The sequence below is a fragment of the Eschscholzia californica genome, unplaced genomic scaffold (genome assembly GCF_041429995.1).
Source record: "Eschscholzia californica isolate CP2 unplaced genomic scaffold, dmEscCali1.0.p SCAF_5, whole genome shotgun sequence".
NCBI lineage: Eukaryota > Viridiplantae > Streptophyta > Magnoliopsida > Ranunculales > Papaveraceae > Eschscholzia > Eschscholzia californica.
This window is the reverse complement of record NW_028238472.1, coordinates 33,715,761-33,735,826: the sequence shown is the minus strand read 5'-3', so window position 1 is coordinate 33,735,826 and position 20,066 is coordinate 33,715,761. Positions and strand designations below refer to the sequence as shown.

The 20,066-nt window shown below is 33.9% G+C and overlaps 2 protein-coding genes and 1 long non-coding RNA gene across 3 annotated transcripts; 2 read left to right on the top strand and 1 right to left on the bottom strand.

Moving 5' to 3' along the window:
- Positions 1-600: 600 nt before the first annotated feature.
- On the top strand, positions 601-2,385 carry LOC147538742 (Zim17-type zinc finger protein). Its single transcript, XM_086638733.1, has 4 exons — positions 601-889; positions 975-1,075; positions 1,164-1,421; positions 2,003-2,385. The coding sequence occupies exons 1-4, from the start codon at positions 775-777 to the stop codon at positions 2,162-2,164; spliced, it is 636 nt and encodes a 211-aa protein (XP_086494859.1). The 5' UTR covers positions 601-774; the 3' UTR covers positions 2,165-2,385.
- A 464-nt stretch (positions 2,386-2,849) lies between these two features.
- On the bottom strand, positions 2,850-8,176 carry LOC147538741 (phospholipase D delta-like). Its single transcript, XM_086638732.1, has 10 exons — positions 6,737-8,176; positions 6,002-6,118; positions 5,533-5,727; positions 5,141-5,422; positions 4,971-5,042; positions 4,694-4,841; positions 4,454-4,602; positions 4,091-4,255; positions 3,800-4,000; positions 2,850-3,363 (listed from the first exon to the last, which is right to left on the bottom strand). Exons 1-10 carry the CDS (start codon positions 7,712-7,714, stop codon positions 3,070-3,072), a joined length of 2,601 nt encoding a protein of 866 aa, XP_086494858.1. The 5' UTR covers positions 7,715-8,176; the 3' UTR covers positions 2,850-3,069.
- Positions 8,177-11,973: 3,797 nt separating this feature from the next.
- On the top strand, positions 11,974-13,576 carry LOC147538740 (uncharacterized). Its single transcript, XR_015226048.1, has 3 exons — positions 11,974-12,122; positions 12,213-12,377; positions 13,075-13,576. It is a non-coding gene; the product is annotated as an uncharacterized LOC147538740 (long non-coding RNA).
- The last annotated feature ends 6,490 nt before the right edge of the window (positions 13,577-20,066 follow it).

Sequence of the window (20,066 nt, the reverse complement as noted above, 5' to 3'; positions counted from 1 at the left end):
AATAAAATTTTATTCGAAACTAAAACAATTTAGTAGCTAAATACAACTTTCTAAACTCAGACTTTACAATTTCAAAAAGTAAATGAATACAAAATTAAAAGATAACCATTGAGATTTCTCATGGATTGCGATCGGTTTTATTCTTCTTCTCATGAATTACGATCGGTGTATTGTGGATTCTATGGTTACTGATGAGATTTTGAGATTTTGGAGGAGGTAGAGACTAGAGAAGTAGAGAGACGAAGACAAGATTAAGAAAAGTGATTCTAAGGATATATATCTTTAATCTTGACATCTAACGGTTGTAGCTAATCCTACAGATCTAAAGGCTTAAAATCAATCATATAGGCAGGCGGATATAACGGGTAGGATAAACGCACGGGTATGGACGAGTTCGGTCGGGCAGACTATATAAGCAGTCGGACTCGATCGAATCACCGAGTAAGGACCTATGCCCGCGTCCGTCCGCTTAAGCTCTTTCAGACGGCGCGGGTATAGACCGCTCCGGGCATCGGACAGTCACGGACCTTCGAACTCGGACGGTCGTGGGCGGGTTTCGAGTTTCCGGGCCAAAATCCTACCCCTATAGCTGACAGGAACACCATGAAAGGAAGCAAAGAAACATTCGTACTCCTTGGCAGTACAAAATCAGAGCCCGAAGATATTTAGGACTTGTGAAGGAGAGAAATTCCGCGAATCATCATCGTCCCAAAATAAAAAACAGAGAAGAAATCCCCACAGAATTCCCCCCTTTTACTTTCCAAATTGATCCGCATGGAAACCCTAAGCGCCTCTTCAACTCTTCTTCCTTCTTCATCTCTTTCAATCTTTTCTACCAAAAGAAATTCACTCTCTACAAGATTCGTTCGATTTCCAGTTGCTTCAAAAAGTAAACATCTTTTTCCCCTTTTCAATTCTTTTCTCTTTCTATTAGTACAAAATTCTAACTACTTAAATTTTTGTTTTTTGATCAGATAATGAAGATGAAGCTGATCTTCAATCTGATTCAAACAAAAACAACAACAAGATTGTTCCTTTTCTTAACAATTCCATCTCCCTTTCTCCACTTTCAAAGGTAACATTAATTCTTCCTCTTCTTTGATTATAATTGAATCTAAATTCTTAGGGTTTTCAATAATCCTTGTGTAATTTGATTGGGCTAGGATGCTGCCATGGGATTAGTTCTGAGTGCGGCTGGAAGTCGTGGCTGGACGACTGGATCAGGAATGGAAGGTCCTAAAGTTCCTGCCGGATTTGATTCCAATGCCGGAACTGATAAAATATCAACTTTTCCGTGGTCACTCTTTACCAAATCTCCTCGTCGAAGAATGCGTGTAGCTTTTACCTGTAACATTTGTGGTCAACGTACTACTCGTGCTATCAATCCTCATGCCTACACCGATGGCACCGTCTTCGTGCAGGTAACTAATAATCGTAAATGAATAAGCCCCACTTAGGTTAGAGAGCTTTGTCTTGGGCCTGGGTGTCTAAAGCGAGGATAGTTATATGTGGTATCAGAGCTCTGATGACTCGTCTGTGAGGGTGGGGGATGATGTAATAATCCCACATACCTCGGAGAGCTTATGGAGCTTCGACTACAATTGCAAGCCTAAGCCTAGTAATTAGAAAGTGTCGAGGCTTTCTGAGTGCGTTTGTAAGCCTTTTGCAAAAAACAAAACCGCACACTAGTTGGGCTAGTGCCTGGATGTTTAAACCTCTAAGAATAACAAGAACGGCAAAGGCTTGATTTGTTACGGGTGGTATTAGACTGAGGGTGGCTTACCTCCGATGATGAGGGATGTAATAGTCCCGCATTGTTTGGAAAAGCGCCTGGAGTCTAGGTTATAGATGCGGGCTCAAATTTAGCAAGTGTCGAGACCTTTTTGGGTGGGCTAGTGTAGTCTTCACTAGGTACAAAACTCGGTACCAATTGGACTTAGACCCGAGCTTCTAAAGCGGAACAATTATTAATAATAGTTTCGTTTGATACGATTGATTGCAGTGTTGTGGATGCAATGTGTTTCATAAGCTAGTAGATAATCTGAACCTGTTTCATGAAATGAAATGTTATGTGAATTCAAGTTTCAATCCAAGTGGAGATATGAACTTCAAGTTTCTAGACATGGATGGTGATAATGATGATGATATTTTCACGGGTTTTTGAATTTGGTGGTTGTAAGGAGATGAAGTTATAATGATCTGTTTTCAAACCAGAAATTCCTCGAGTAGTGATGGTTGTACATATTGCTCTGTAATTGATTGTTCCGTTTACTTGTAGTGATCTTCCTGAACTAATAGCTGATTTGTATAATCATCAACATTCTAGTTCTCTTTTGTATATATTATGAATCACACTTGGCAATAAATTCGGGTTTTATGTAGCCATTGATTTTCTCTGAGCGATACTTTATATACTGGTATATGATTATTTGTTTTCTCGTTCAATGCTTGACTTGGTGGTCTGGGTCAGATACAATAGTGACTTTCTAAATTCGAAGTCCTGCCATAGTTCTCAAATATTGTTGAGAATTTCTGTTAGTTAAGTCATTTGGGCTGCAACTTTTGAAACTTAGGTGGGGCTTGTTTTTGTTCTTGTGTACTTTTCTACTTGGGATCTTAATTGACTTGAGTTGAGATTTTAGAATATTTATTTTTTGTCATAGTTTCATTTGTGGAATGATCGATCATGGGACATAAAATAAGTTTGAAGAGTAAGCAAATGTTCGTAACAACCTGACAAAAAGGAACTAGAGTTACTAGACCCTCACAAACTCAATATCAACGAGTCAAGTGCAGAGTATCAGAAAACTAACCTCACGCCGTCGGTCAGTTAGTAAGGCATTCATCGCTTTCTCTCAACACGTAGGATCTCATTGTCAGTTTAATAAAATTACAGTTTTCCTTATTCCTTTAATTGTAGGCTGATAATCACATCAACTAAGAGATAAAAAAAATGAATTACAACAAACTATCACAAATATTAGGGAAAGCATTTGCATATGGGTCTCTCCCTTTCTTCGGGGTAAGGTTTCCCGGTATGAGAAGATCAGATGAACTGTCTAACAACAGCTATGTGGTTAGTGCATCAGGTAGAGAAGTAGCAGCACCAAGTATCTTTCCACCAACATCAGGAAAACTATCTTGGTCTGGTAACGATTCGACCTTCCCGTCTGCATCAACCTTGAGTGGATACCTGAGAATGTGCCCTTGAAGAGCTGTCACTTCATCTGCCGTGAACTTTCTCCAGTTTTCTTCGGCTGTTTCATTAACTTTCTTTACACATTCCAAACTCTCTGGCTCCTTGAAGCTTTCATCTAACCTACCTATGTGCTCTGCCCATAGGGACATTCTATATCCATAGACCTGCCAGAATTACAATGATTATTTGATGCGAAATGGAAGGTACATGTGTAAGCTACTTAGTCCCACATTCGCTTAGAAAGATCTGTGAGACCTCTGAGTTAGGAAATAACACACGTCTCACTGGCTAGGCCTTCCTGGGTGAGTTTGGCCCTTAAATTGGTCAGGTGGGGAGTTCTGGAGTGGTCTAGGGTAGGCCCGCGTCAAAAAAACCCTTCTACCATGAGGGACTAGGCTACTGTGCCTAGGTGATGCCTTCATAGAGGAAAATATAGCTGGTACTAAGCCAGGGTAACATATAAGGTTGGTATAGGTTTAGTTGATTAAATCAGTATGTATAGAAATAAAAGGTTCAAAATAAATTTCGAAGCTTGGGATGGATATAGCAAGTAAGAGAAAACCTAAACCCAATCAAACAAGAAAAAGAAAAGTTCCAAACCTGGCCACGAGGATGCTCGTTTTTCAACCCCCAAGCGTAGTGCGGCTGGTACGCACCCATTGCTATCTCAGTATCTCTCAGACCAGCCATAGATCTTTCATTTATGTTGGCGGACCCCAATATTACATACTCGTCATCCACTATCATTCCTTTTGCATGTACATAAATCATAAATCGTCGAAACTTCTGGGCGTCTGATGCCTACAAACATAATGTAATATATGTAAAGATTAATTTCTAGCAATATATAACAAAATAAACTAGTAGGATTGCAGTTCATCATCATATTACCGAATCACCACTGGCAGAAGGCTCAGTAGATGACATTTGATCAGGTAGCGGCTCCCTGTTACCGAGACAATAGAAATTCAGGTAGTCTTGCGGATGTGATGTCTCCATTTGTGCAGCCTTTAGCTCCGTGGCGATTATTTCATACATCATTTGCATTGTTTGAGACTGCAGAAACAAGCATCTTAATAACTAATACGCAATATCAATGTGCCAAGAACAAGAAACAAGCATGAAATATGGATCCAGTTATTTGTACATGTCCTCATTTCGTCACCTATCGAAGTTTCAAACATTAGACGGAAGCTGAAAATACTAAAATTATTGACCTAAATGTTATTACATCAGCATTTTCATGTCGCTTACCTGCCAATACAGAATTTCTTGCACTGCATTAGTAGAGGGTGATCCCTCAGGCCACATAGGCATGATAACATATACTGCAAATCTCTCTTTGGCCCTTATTTTGCTTACTATCTTTAACGCCAGTTCCATTGGAATTAAATTATCCGCACCTTATCAAGTCAAACAGTGAAGTCGCTTATAAGCATCTGGATTGGTTCGAAAAAACTAATCTGCAGTTTATACAATAAAGTTGCTTCTTACCTGCATTTTTGTAAGATGGCCACCCGTAAGATGATCCTAGAAAATACTGATTTTCAATATATATGAAGTGTTGTGCAGATCTGATTGCCTGGATATATCCTGTTTGAATGCTCATATCTATCACTAGATTTTTTGAGCAAACAAGATTCTGCAACACGAAGCAGAATATTTGTAATTAAGTTGCTTATCTAGCACTTGAAGACCTTGTTTTTATGGCTCGTTTATCTGGAGGTACAATTTGGAGTAAACGAGAAAGAGAAATTAGTGAGGGAGTAACCTGCGCTTCAGCTTGTTGAACGTTCTTTGTCGGGAAGCCTTTTACAGAACCAGAGTCAATGGATCGGAAAATCTGTCATGAACCCGAAATTTAAGAAGAAACCATTAGTGATTAAGGATAAAATTAACCAACTGGAGTTTGACAATGATAAAAAGTTCATATTAACCAACCTGAACTTGCCAATTCTCTGGATCTTCTTCCTTGTTAACCCAGAGGACAGGATCATCATTTGGAACAGCTGGGGAAGGACTCAATATCCACGAGATTCTTTCGAGCTTTATTAAAGCATCATCAAGCGTATGATGATGTATTCTTTTGAATAGTCCAAACTCTGACCATTTTGTTGCTTTCCTCCAGCGTTGTTCAAAGTTTGTAAGGACATCATATGCAGCAGGACCTTCGATTCTGCAGTGTAGATCATGCCACGGTTGTCTTGGAGCTTTAGTTCCCACCTGTGATACAGAACGTTGTACAAATTTTTTCAGCATAAGAACAATGCAAATTAAGTAGGTAAAACGAAATGATTATAGTGACCGATTGAAAGAATAAGATAAATTCTCACGGGAAACGTAGGATTGTGATAATCATCTTCAAATACGGTATCAAGATCACGGAACAGTCGATGCTCTGGTGTATCATATCTTCCATCACAAAGATCAAGACCTCCTAAAAAAGCTGTTATCTTTCTGTTATTTCCAGATGCTTGTGAATCTACAAGGACACACTTCTGATGGTGGGTAAAGAGGGTTCCTACGACCTGGATATAGATATTGTGATAGCAACATCAGAAAATCATACAGTTCAAATTTCATAAAATGTAAGACTCCGAACTTTTCATCTTATTCTTGATTTCTTTAACCAACTCAATTTGAGAACAAGGAGAAATAACTTAGGTCCCTCTAAGCCCTTGAGAAAACAATAGTCGTCAAATCATGTTTGAACAGTAAGACCGGGACTAGATACTTCAGAGTTAAATTAACCGATCAAATTATTGTAGTCCATAGGAAGAACAAATGGAATATAAAACCTGCCTGTTGCTTGAAAATGCTAAGCTTACTGCTAGCATAACGAGGTGATAGAACACAAATTACAGATGAATGCTTAAAAAACTTCCTTGTTTCTTCATCATGGGTGCCCATCACTCCTGCCTACAACCAAAACCATGTCATACAAGATTAAAGGAACTCTAACTAAATCATCATCGAAGTAAAGAAACATATACACATATCATAATATTCATACTTTCGTCAGGGGCAAGGAATTAAATTTCAATATTTCCATGTCTACCGAAGTTTCCATCGAAACCAAAATTTCACTAAGTTTCTCTTAACAATGCATTGTCAGTAAATAAATTTCGAATGACCGAAATATTTCCATTTCTATGCCGAAACCGAAATTTCATTCCTTGGTCAGTGGAGGTAACTAACACTCATGGCCTTTAGCCATTCTCTGGGTCCAAAATTGGTCTCAAGGCCAAAAGTGAGTGAGGGGAAAAAAAGAATGATGTTGATAGCTTATATCCAGAATTGCATCCAAGTCACTGAATATCTAAACTTGGCATTCTGAACCAGACAAAGAAAACCCAACCTTTTTCAAAAAAGTTACCTCCCCAACTAGCAAATATGATTAAGGAGAACAACAAAAATTGGAGTTTTTCTCCTGAAAGTAAAATCTTTATTTCATTTTTATGTGAGTAACAACAAGAATAGACACTGAATTAAGAAACTTAATGTACCAAAAACAAAAAAAAAATTGAAATTACTTACAGTATTGATGAAGAATTTGTTATGAGAAGTTTTATCATCCCAAACTAACAAGAGAACTCGAACCCCTTCTTGTGATTTATACTTAAGAAGTTCACCAAGATTCAAATTCCCACCTCTAGGTAATGGTCTGGTTGGTTCTCTAACAAGCTTAACTTTATGGTAAATAGACCAACCCACTATATAAATCAAGTGATGAGCTTCTAAAATAGCATGACAAATATCTTCCCAACATTGTTCTTGTCTAAAAATCTTCCCATTATCCAATTCAATCTTGGGTAACATTCCATCAGGAACATGAGCATCTTGATATAGAGTTACTGATCCTCCTCTTCTAACAGGAAAATAAGTATTTCTAACACCTAAATGGTTTGAATCTGATGCAATTCCTTTGTGATATAATGGGTTTTTTTCACTAGGTATAAACTTCATTTCAAATCTAAGAGCTGAATCTGGTTTTGGGGGTTTACCTGATGGACCAATTATTGGTAACCAACCACTAATTAATTCTCCATCTCTAATTTGTTGAGCAGAAATTGTAACAGTTCCAATTAATTGAGCACCAAATACATCATCATCTTTTACCTGAATTTCAACTCTAGAAACTGGATGAGCAAGTGGAATTTTGAAAGTTTCATTCCAACTAGGGTTTTGAGAGTTTGAAATAACTCTAGTTCTAGCAACAGTAGCATCAGATAGACAAACAGTTACGTAAGAATCTGTTGTGATGATTTTCCGGTGGTGGTGCCGCTGCTTACTATTGTGAGAAGTACATGGAGTACCACAAACGGTGAAACAACGACGGAAACGGTCAGCCATTAAATCCATATTGGGTAAGGATTTAGCTTCTATAATATTCAAATCAAGATCTCCATGAAGGATAATTATTTGATCAGAAGAAGAATCCATTGAACTCAGTACTGCTGAAGTGGTGGTGGTGGTGGTGGTGGATTCACTTTTCCCGTTTAGATCTGAAACCATTGTAGTGGATTTTTCTAGGGTTTACACAGAGAAACAATGAGGAACATTGACGAAGAAGAAGAAAAGAAAGAAAGATGGTTGAGGAGTACTCATTGATGTGGGACTACCTAGTTAGAGAGAGAGAGAGAGAAAGCTTAAGATATTTTTTTTTTACCTATTAACGGTCGAATTTGATGTAAAAAATTAGGGTTTACCGGAAATCTAGAGAGAGAAAGAAATGAAAGACAAAACTAGAGAGAGAGAGAGATGAAGAAGAAAAAGGAGTAACGTGGGAGGAAGCGGTTTTCATAAATTGAATGGTGATGTTAAAAACCAGTTACCGCCATTTTCGCTTCATTGAAAAACGAAGACAAATTCGCGGCATTTTAGCCATGTTCTTTTTCTTGCTGTAAAGATCATGAGACCCTTTTTTTTATGTGTTCACTTTTCAGCCAATACAAGCAATTTTTTGTATTGATATATATATATATATATATATATTTTTTTTTTGAAGTCGACTACGATCTACGTATGTCGTTACATTTGGCACTTGATACATCATAGATGTGATAAGCTCGATAACCGCCTACTCAAACACTAACATAACCGGGCCTATAGCCCAACAAAACATGGCCTAAAGCCCAACAAACATTATTCACACCCTAATAATCCCAATTCAAATAACCAAAGATTCCACCTTCTCTGAGATTCGAACCTGAGACCTCCAAGGCTTTCTGGAGTTTATGTCAACACCTTGGAACCACTTGGGCTACCAACTGTTGACTTTTCTATTGATATATATACAAACAATTTTTTCTATTGATATATATGGATATAATTTATAAACTTTAGTTTGTAAGTAACTTTCCAACTTTTTTTTTTTTTTGTTGAACTTTATTAACTTTCCAACTCAATTTAAAAAAAGAACCTCAATTTAGAATATGGGGGGGTAGTGGATCAAGACATTGGGGGACATTTTCATGTCCCCCAATGTCCGTGTTATTCGTTGGGGACATTTGAAATGTCCCCAAATGTCCGTGTTATTGGTTGGGGACATTTTAAATGTCCCGAAATGTCTGCGTTATTGGTTCGGGACATTTCAAATGTCCCGAAATGTCTCCAAATGTCCGTGTTATTGGTTGGAGACATTTCAAATGTCCCGAAATGTCCGTGTTATTGGTTGGGGACATTTTAAATGTCTCCAAATGTCCGTGTTATTCGTTTGGGACACGAATTTGGGGACATTTCAAGACAAATTAGTTTTGGGGACATTTGGAGACATTTTAGTGTAAATTGGGAGAGCTTTTGGAGAGAAAATGTCTCTCAAAATATGGAAGACATTTGAGGAAACTTGGGGACATTTCAGTGAGGAAGATAATAAAAATAATTATTATTATCAAATTAGATTAAATAATATATAATAAATAATATATAAAATATTATCATATTATTAAATTATACTATTATTATATTATTATCTTATTATTATATTACTATATTATATTATTATTATATTCTCTTATTATATTATTGTATTATTATATAGTATTATATTATAATATTATTATTCTATTATAGTAATAATGATATTATTATCATATTACTATATTGTGCTATTATTATATTATTATAATATTACTTTATTATTATATTACTATATTTTATTATTATAGTAATATAATATTATTATATTTTATTTTATTATTATATTAATATTTTATTATCATATTATATTATATTATATTGTATTATTATGATATATTATATTATTATATTATTATTGTATTATTATTATATTATGTTATTTTATTATTATATTATGTTATTTTATTTTATTATATTATTATTATATTAATGTCCACAGATATCTACAGATGTCTATCAATGTCCACAGATATCTACGGATGTTTACGAAAGTCAAAAAATATATTTCAGATTAGTGGTACAAATATATCATTTCATATGATTATATAATAATGATAATATTAAAATAATAAATGTCCACTAATTGTCAATCAATGTCCTCAGATATCCACGGTTGTCTACAAAAGTCTAAAAATATATTTTTGAAATATGAGTAAAAATATATTATTTCATAATTCATATGGTTAAACAATAATAATAAAATTAAAATAATTGTCTACCAACTGTCCTTCAATGTCCTCGGATATCCACAGATGTCCACAAATATCGAAAAATATATTTTTGAAATATGAGTACAAATATATTATTTCATATGGTTAGACAATATTAAAATAATAAATGTCTACCAATTGTCCTTCAATGATGAGATAATAATAATAATAATAATAATAATAATAATAATAATAATAATAATAATAAAAATAATAATAATAACAATAATAATAATAATAATGATAATAATGATAATAATAATAATAATAATGTCCACTACACATTTGGTCCATGGATTCAGTATGTTGAAATGTCCCCGGAACATTTTGTCCGTGAACCAAATGTCTTGAAATGTCTCTTAAGACATTTTGTCTATGAATCAAATGTCTTGAAATGTCTATAAAGACATTTTGTCTACGAATCAAATGTCTTGAAATGTCTATAAAGACATTTTGTCTACAGACAAATGTCCCGAAATGTCTTGAAATGTCCACGGAACATTTTGTCTCTGATTGTCCCCTAATGTCCCCCAATGTCTTGATCCACTACCCCCCTCCCCCCCCCCCCCCCCCCCCTAAATGATTTCAAAACGTAATAAAACTTACAAAAGCGACGAAACTGTTATAGTTCATTGCTAGTATATCCATTATTTGTCTAAAGAGTACCCACATTAATAGATTTTGACAACTTTTTCTTTTTTGATTAAAGATAGATTTTGACAACTTACCATATGATAGAAATTTTCTTGTGGAACTAAATATATAAAAAATAATTAATTTGCGTTAAAAGGCTTCATACCAGACTAAAAAATATTTAAGCAAAACTTTTATTAATGATTGAAGTAGTTTGCTCGGCTGGTAAGCTCTTATTCAGTGGACATTTGGACACTCTAATATGTGTTCGAAACTCTGTCACCCATTTTGCTATTTAATTTCAAGATGAGTGTATATCTTCGGCCTTGAATATTTCTCTACACGTGTTGTTTTGTTTCATCATGAACATTGTCAACATGATTTGAACTTCTAGTTCTTTTATCTTAGTGACTTAATATGACCTGTGTTGTTGACAAGATTTCATTTTACTAAAAAAAAAGGACATTTGATGTAAAATCATCACTCTTGCCTACTTGTGTTATAAATCACAAAAAGATAACTTTCTTCCAAAAAAAATGATATTGCGAAAATAAGATTAGATTTTGAAAGTAAAAATATTATTTGGAATCACGATATCCAAATAACAAAAGGAACTCGGTTAAAAAATTTAACCCTTTTTACTTTCGCCTCTTGTAAAAGTAAATACTCAAACTACCTCCAATTATTCATAATGCAATATATTTTAGACTAGTGGAGTTCAAATACCTTCAACTTCAACATCTGATTTTGACATGGCTAGATAGAATTCTTCTTTTTTTTGTTTACTAGGGTGTAGACTTATTTGTTTGACTACTCTTTGTCAAATTGATAAATCTATTTCAACAAAAAAAACAAAAAAAACAAATGTAATATACTAAAACTTCTCAAAACTGTCAACAGTTGGTAGCTCAAGTGATTCCAAGGCGTTGACAAAAACTTGATAAAGCTCTGGAGGTCCCAGGTTCGAATCCCAGAAAAAGTGGAATTTATGGTTATTTGAAACTTTAGGCCATAGTTTAGTTCGACTATAGGCCCGATCTTGTAAGAGTTTGAATGAATCGTTATCGAGCTTATCACATCTTTGATGTATCAATGTCAAATATAATGACTATCGTTGATCGTAGTCAGATTCCAAAAAAAAAAAAGAATCTCAAAACTAGTTTCCTTAAAATTATTTCACAATAAGAGTATCTTTCTATTTGAAACTAATCAAAGTCACCCGAAGGGCAACAAATCAGACTCTAATTTTTTGGAATTTTAAAAAAATAAAATAGACGTGAAATTATCTCACAGTATGGGTGTAGTTTTCTAATGAGGAGTTGGGCAAACCGTCCAAAATAGGCCCAAGAATAAGAACCCAGCCCGCGTCAGAAAAACAATACGCGTCAAGTCCATTGCGTCAGGTTTCCAAAATGAAAAACGAGAATGACCTTGGTTCTTTAAGTATTCACGGAAATACCATTCAAAGAAGCCCGCGAATTAAGGCAGCCGTCCCATCTCCAACTTTCATTTACTAGAGAATTTTCTTTTCTCTCTCTCCAAATCACTTGAAAACCAGATGTTCCCATTCATCTTCCTCATTTCGACTCCAACAAAGCTCGACCGAAAAGCTTCGAATCTCTTCAACAAATCCATTTACAACAAACAATCTGCTTCAAACAGTAAGTTTTTCATACTCTCTCACCATTATTATACAAAAAAACCCTAAATCTGAACATCTTTCTATTTTATCTTTCCCTTTGTTGGTGCAGATGGTGAAAAAAATTGCACCTATAAAGGCTTCTTGGAAACTTAACATCGAAGAACCTGTATCAACAAGATCTAAATCAAAGAAGGAAAAAAAAACCCTAAATCTTCTTCAGATCCCCTTTTTCCCCACTAATCAACGAAGAACGAATAAACAACACTTAGAAACCGTAAGTGTCCTCTTCATTCTTCAACCTCTTCTTGTGTTTGTTAAAAACCAAATCAATTACCTTTTGTTAATTTGGGGAAGAAATATTGAGATTTAGTTTTGTGTTTCTGCTCTTTAAAGACCTTTGTGTTATTGTTCTTCAACTTATTTTACTTGATGTCGTCTTAGGAATGTGTTTTGATTCTCAACTTTCCATGATGTAGAACAAATCCTAGGAAGAAAAAGGTGATTATGACTAACTTTATATCTTCATTACTGTACATAATATCGTGTACCTTTAATTGATTAATTTACAGTACAAATTTGGGCTAATAGGGCATTCTTGGATCCGATTAGTTTAATACTTTAATTCCTAAACTTTATATCTTCATTGTACACGATCTAGTTGACTGTAAATTGTTTAATTCCCAAACAATTAGATTATGATTTTCTAATGTATAACATAGAGAGGTTTTATGTAAATGATTAATAATATGATGTGCATCCTTCTCCACTTTACTGTGGATTTACCAAGTTAACTGAACATAAAAAGTTATGCAGTACATGATATAATTCACTGTGCACGGTTCAGTGGACTGTAATTGTTTAATTCCCAAATAAATAAATGAAACGATGTATCTTGTAATGTAATGGATTACACAATACAGTTCCACTTACATATAAATCATACCGTTTATAATAACTTTTTATGCCCTCAGGTGCTTGAGCCCCAGACAAGTGTTGAAGTGAGCCCTGGACGGCGGGATTTACGTCATGCTGCATACAAAAAGAATCTTCACGGAGACCCTAGATGAGTACATGGCAAGTAGTTGCTCGCAGAAAGAACAATTTGGGGACCAAGCTAGAAGAAAAAGGACTTACAATTATGTACTGTAAAGTTTATAATGTACATGACATACAATTATGTACTGTATATTTTATAATGTACAGGACATACAATCATTCACAGTAAATTGTATAATGTACAGGAAATAACAATATGTATTATAGACTTCCATGATAACTTTGTTAAGATACAGAGTTGTACAACTTCGACTAAAGATAACATTAATCGATTTGAAGACTACGTGAAGGGAGAACTATCTGTGAAACCTTTAATGGTCTAGCTTACATCTTACAATGTACATGACATGCAATTATGTACTGTAAATTTTATAATGTACAGACAATAAAAATATGTATTATAGACTTCCATGATAACTTTGTTAAGATATAGAGTTGTACAACTTCGACAATATTGGTGCAGTATCCCAGAAAACTTCAAGAAGTTTTGTACAAACTGTATGGAGAGAATATTGGCATAATCCTATAACAAAGTTGAGAAGAAAAAATCTCACTCTAAGAATGTGGAATACAACAATTAGTATACCGATTCAGTTCTTGTGGAATCAATGCCGCTGATGATCTTGCAACAGTTGAAGAGAAGGGACTTAAGATATCACATGGCAACCTTCACAAAATAAGGAAAAAGTTAGAAATATAAGGCGAAGGAAATTAAAAAAATGTACAGTAAACTTCCACATAACAAAGAAACGTGGTAAAGGATTGGGAACGGTAAAATTTACACTAAACCTGACCACGAAAAGGGGACTTTAGGATAAACAATTACTGACTGATTCAATTCTGGTGGAATCATTGAGGCTTATGATGTTGCAGTAATTGAAGAGTGTGGACTGAAGAATTCACTTTCCAACCAGCAGAAATTAAAGAAAAAGATACTAAATATAAGGCGAAGGAAACTGAAAAATATAGAGTAAACTTCCAGATAATAAAAGAAATGTGGGAACAAATTGGGAACAGTAAAATTTACACTAAACTTGACCATGAGAAGGGGATTGTATAAGGAACAATAACTGTACCGATTCTTTAAATGATAACATTCAAGGCAAGAGGATGTAGTTCATCTTTGAAATTAAGCAAACCCTCCAACTTCAGACATAGACCTCACTTAATATGTTAATGTCGATTTTTTGTTATTCCCCTTAAATTAGTTGAAGAGAAGCAAACCCTCCTTCCAAAATGTAAAGTATTTCACTGAAAATTCATAGGATATTTTGTTAGGCACTGGACATTTTTGTATGTACCGGACATTTTGTTATGTATTGGACACTTTCTGAAAAGAAAGTATAGGAAATTTTGTTATGTACAATAAATTTTGTAGGACAATTTATTATTTACTGTACATAATAAATCTTCCTATTCCGAAATGTAAACTATTCACTTTGAAAATTCATAGGACATTTTGTTATGTACTGGACAATTTTTAACTTACTAGGCATATTGTTATGTACTGGACACTTTTTGAAAAGAAAGTTTAATTTTGTTTTGTTATGTATACATTCCTTCCAAAAGGTAAACTATTTCAATGAAAATTTATAGGACATTTTGTTATCTACATTTCAATATTCCCATGAGAAAGAATGTAGTGTGGACAGTGCACCGACATAGGTAACAAGAACTTGGTAGTGTAGCGGGAACGGAATAGTGTACATTTTCTTAAAGATTTTTTAATGAAAATTATAGAATATTTTGTAATGTACACTACATAATAAGATGTCATATACATACCTTCCAAAACGGAAATTTTCTTAATGAAAATCGAGTATTGCGAGGTCTACCGAGACGTTTCTTTGTTAAAGGAGGAAGAATCATCGTGTCTTTGTTATATGATTTGGGAAAGTTCACCTCTGTCATTTTTCTTCTAGCTTGGTCCACAAACATTTTTTTGGCGAGCAACTACTTGGCATGAGCTCATCTTGGGTGTCCACTTCAACACTTGTTTGGGGCTCAACCACCTGGGAATATTTTAGTTATTAATTAAACTGTATCATTTATATGCAAGTTGAACTATATTGTGTAATCCCTTACAGTAAAAGATGTACTTTTTCTTATATTTATATGGGAATTTAACAATTTACGGTCCATTAAACAGTTGACAGTGAATTATATAATGTATTGCATAACTTTTTATGTTCAGTGACTTGATTAAATCCACAGTTGGGTGGAGAAGGATGAACGTTCATATTGTTAACCATTTACATAAAATCTCTTTATGTTTTACATAAAAAATCATCATATAATTGTTTGGGAATTAAACAATTTACAGTCTACTGGACTGTGTACAGGGAATTATATACTTTACTGCATAACTTTTTATGTACAGTCAACTAAGTAATTCCACAATTTGGTGGACAAGGATTAACATTCATATTGTTAACCATTTACATAAAATCTCTTTATGTTTTACATTAGAAAATCATCATCTTATCATTTGTACATACATTTGAGATGTTGTGAAATGCAGTTATAATCAATACAATATATCGAACTGTGTACATTTTGAAATTTACGACACTCTGATTATAACTGCATTTCAAAATGCAGTTATAATCAATACAATATATCGAACTGTGTACATTTTGAGTTCGGAAAAAAGTTTCCAACACTCATAGCCACAACAGTGAAAAAAGTTTTACAATGTGTTCCAACTGTACATTTGAAAAGCTTTACACAGGTAACAGGAACTTGGTAGTGTGGCGGGAACTGAAGAGTGTACACTACACTTCACCACGTAAGTGTATATCTGTGAAGCTAAATACAACTGAAGATTTCACTCTACATTTTGTAATGTACTACACACATAATATTTTACTGAACATCGCGCAACTTCTTGTACATTTTGTCATGTACTGTACAAAAACTAACGCATTGTACAAAAAACAACTAATCTTTAATGTAAGGTGCAAAGGTTATGTATTGGTAACCAATATTGTCATGTAAGCTCATCTAGTTGAGGAAAACTATGTATGTATAGGACATAAAACTCTGCAAATACATTGGTTGAAATGTCAAAAAGAAAAAAATGTTGGAAATAGTTCTAAAGATTCCATCACTGAAAACTTTGAGTTTTACTGTGTTGATATAGGAGTATTGATCATCTTTAAGAAGCTTACTATTCTGTATATGTAAAAAACACTTACATAAAAATGTAAGGCATGATTCAAATTTTTAGCCAAAATTTAAAGAAGTTTTGGCGACATGAGTTTTTAATCTTTTAAAGAAAGAAATAGATGAAGAAGATCAGAAATTCTTGATCTTTTATAGAGAGAAAGAGATGAGGAAGATCAGGAAGCATACGCTAGGAGTTCTTAATCTTTTAGAGAGAGAAATAAATGAAGAAGAAGATTGGAAATTCTTAATCTTTTAGAGAGAGAGAGAGAGAGATAGAGAGAGATGAAGAAGAAGATTAGAAATTCTTGATCTTTTAGAAAGAGAAAGAGATGAAGAAGATCAGTAAAAATGGCATCAAAAGAAAATGAAATCAATTTGAGAAATTTCTTAAAGTTTTAAAATTTTTATCAAAATCAATAACCTTAGGCCTGATTTCTTCGCCGTTAAATTTCTATCAAAATCATCATTATTTACTATATCCATTATATTAGAAATCTCTATTAAAGAAAAAAAATTGTCACCGGAGTGATGGAGATGAAGATTTCCGCAAAAAATTTAAAGAGAGGGAACAAGATTTTTACAAAAACTTTAAAGAGAAAGAGAGAAACAAGAAGTTGATAAAAATAGTGAGAAAAATATAGTGAGAGAAATAAGAGATGAAATTTAAAATAAGAAAGAAAATCTATCTTAATTGATTTCTTTCTTTTTTTTTTTTTTTTTGTTATAGGGAATAGATTTCTTTCTTAGATGGGAAAGATTTTAATGTGTGGTGTCCTTTCCAAAAGAAAAAGAAAGGAAAGCTGGATTATGGACGGACAAGGGTAGTCTAGGAAAGAAAAAAGAAAAAGATAAGGAAAAGCTGACACTGACCGTCCTTTTCTGGTGTGAGGACCTGCGGCTAATTTACAAGCTGCAGAGGGGTTGGGTCTTATTAAATGGGCTTTTTTCGGACGGGAAGCCCATTTTTCCTTTTCTAATCAAGGCTCATGTGATTGTGTTCCAATGTAACATCTCTGACTTCTCTAATCTATTATTTATATTTAATTTTAGCATAACTAAGATTATCTCACACAAAGGGTGTTGTTCTTATCAATGATTGCTCATGTTGGATAAACACTGTCATGACCCAAATTTACCCTCTAGTACTTTTATGTGGTCTTCCCAAAGTAGTCTCTCATTTATTCTTTTTACTTTTTATTTTTGTTGAAAATGGAGAAAGTCAGAAACTAATCTCACTTTATACAGCTTTATAGTGGAAAATTATATACAAACTGACAAAATTCCCAAATCTCAGTCAAAAGCTATTGACATATTAGTCATTGCCTTATAAGCTGATGGTCAACAGTGGCCATAGGCCATATGGAATAAAGTATGCCGACAAACTAATTAATATTTAATATGCAAGTGTTGGGTTATTGATTGGGACTTTGTGAGCTTGCTAGTTGTGCCAAACATATCTTTTCTTTTTTGTTGAAAGTAGTTACATTAACTTAAGAGTCTATTACAATATTCAAATTTAAAAAAACAAATATAACAGTAAACAAAGTAATACAACAAAATACAGAATTGAGGAATTGCGTAAAATAACTTCGAGTAGTGGATCTTCCTTTATTTTGTAGCTTATACGCCTTGCAGCTCTTCAAGAGGAGGATGTGAGAATTGGTCTTGAGATTCTTTCCTATAGATTGAAAAATAAAACTAGTTCCTGTCTTCCTGTTACATTGAAGATGGATTAAACAGACACCCGAAGTTCTAGAACGAAACAAGGGTGTCTGTAAGGTGGAACCAAATGATGGTTCCGAGTTATCCCGCCAGTATTCTCCATAAGCAGAGATCATATCCGTTCGAGTTCTACAAATTAGAATCTGATCAGACACCTGGAAAATGGGATCGCCATCATAGCCCGAGTATAAATACTCAACTAATCGGACAAAAGATCACAAATGAGTTGCGACAAGGGGTGGAAGTGAGCATGTTAAGGACCTTGGATAAGTAGTTAAATCTATTCGAAAATCAAACACGAAAGAATTCGACAGAGGTTGAGCTAAAGCGTAAGAGATAAAAGGTGGGCTACTAAGATGGACATAACTATGTGAATCTAAGTGTCTTCCTGGGTCGAAAGGTAAGTTAATACTAATGTTAAATTTCTTATAAGACAGACAACATGAGCTCATTATCCATAAGGTTAAGCGATGGATCCAAATAAACATGAATTGATCCCATACGTGAAAACCTTCCTTGGTGATGAAATATAAGATGATAGGATGTGGGCTAATGTTAGAGTAATATTCAGTTAAAATAAAAGAGAAATTTGAATCTACGGTATGATCATCGGTTAACCGGAGTGGGATGAAAATCACCCACCAATGTTGAACTATATGTTGTGCCAAGCATATCACTTGGGTAGAAAGATCACAAGTGCTATATCTACACTTAAAGATGATGTGACAACAATTAATTTTAAAATATCTCAATATGAAGCTCGATATTTAAGATTATTCTTGAAGACCTCAATTACCTACATCAACATGTGTTTGTCAACATGTTTAATTGAAAGGAAATTTATTCATGTAACTAATTTTAAGTTTTTACCGTGTTAATTTGAGATGTATTTTGATTAGAAAATCTCAATAGTCTGCATCAATAAAAGATAATCTAAACTGAGACTTGACACATAAAACGATTAGTATTCCTTTTAGTTTTGCATTGGAGATGCTCTTGGCGTTGACATTTTACACAAAAGAAATACCATAGGTCACATTTGCACATATATGCAAAGATTTACATTTTCAGGGATTATCTCCCTCAAACTACAAACGGCTGTAAGAACGCAACTCTACTTATTATTTTTCATACATGGTCAGCCTCACTGCAAGAGAGGTTGAGTTTGTTAAAGACCACGAACTGAGATAGAGTTTCTAACGACGTTTTAACGGAATTTTGTAACTGCAAAAATAGATATTTGACTACAAACTACACGACAACTCTTGTGCGATAAGAGACATTGCAAACAAATATAAGATCAATGAATGTTTTTTCAAAATTTGACCTCCTAATCAAAGTCGATATAACGTAATTGGTTTAATTTCAATTGGACTCCTAATTTCTGACAACTGAAAAATTTAGCCCTCATAATAGTCCAACATTCAAAATGGTTCCAAGATCATAGTTTTGTTAGTCAACAATTTTTTTTTTTTTTACCATTTCTTCCACAAGTATCTCTTTTTATCCTTTCTTTATATTTGTTGGGATGAACATCGTCGGTTTGATCCAATTTTTTTACATCTTTCCCTTTTTCAGTTCTTCTTCTCATTCCATCACCACCATCTCCATTACTCTCTTTCTTTTCATGGTTCTCTCTCTAAGCTAAATCGATTTTTAAGATTGTTGTTTCGTGAAGGAGATCAAACAGCTTTGGAAACCCCAAAACCAAAGGTTTTGATTCTTCCATTTTCCTTTCTAAAAAAAAAGATTAATGAACTTGATTCGAATAAAAACAAAGAAAAAGTAAGTAAAATATTCTCATCCAGAATCTTGGAATCAATTTTGAGTATGTTATGTTAGTGTGTGCTTTAACAGAGAAAACAATATTGAAGAAAAAGAGTATGTATTGCTTCACTTGCTGCTTTATTCATCAATCACTTAGATATTTATAGACAAGAAACTAATCCACTACTCCACTGACTAAGTCCACTTCCTAGTAATTCTGAAACTGAATTTGACTTTGTTAAACACTAAC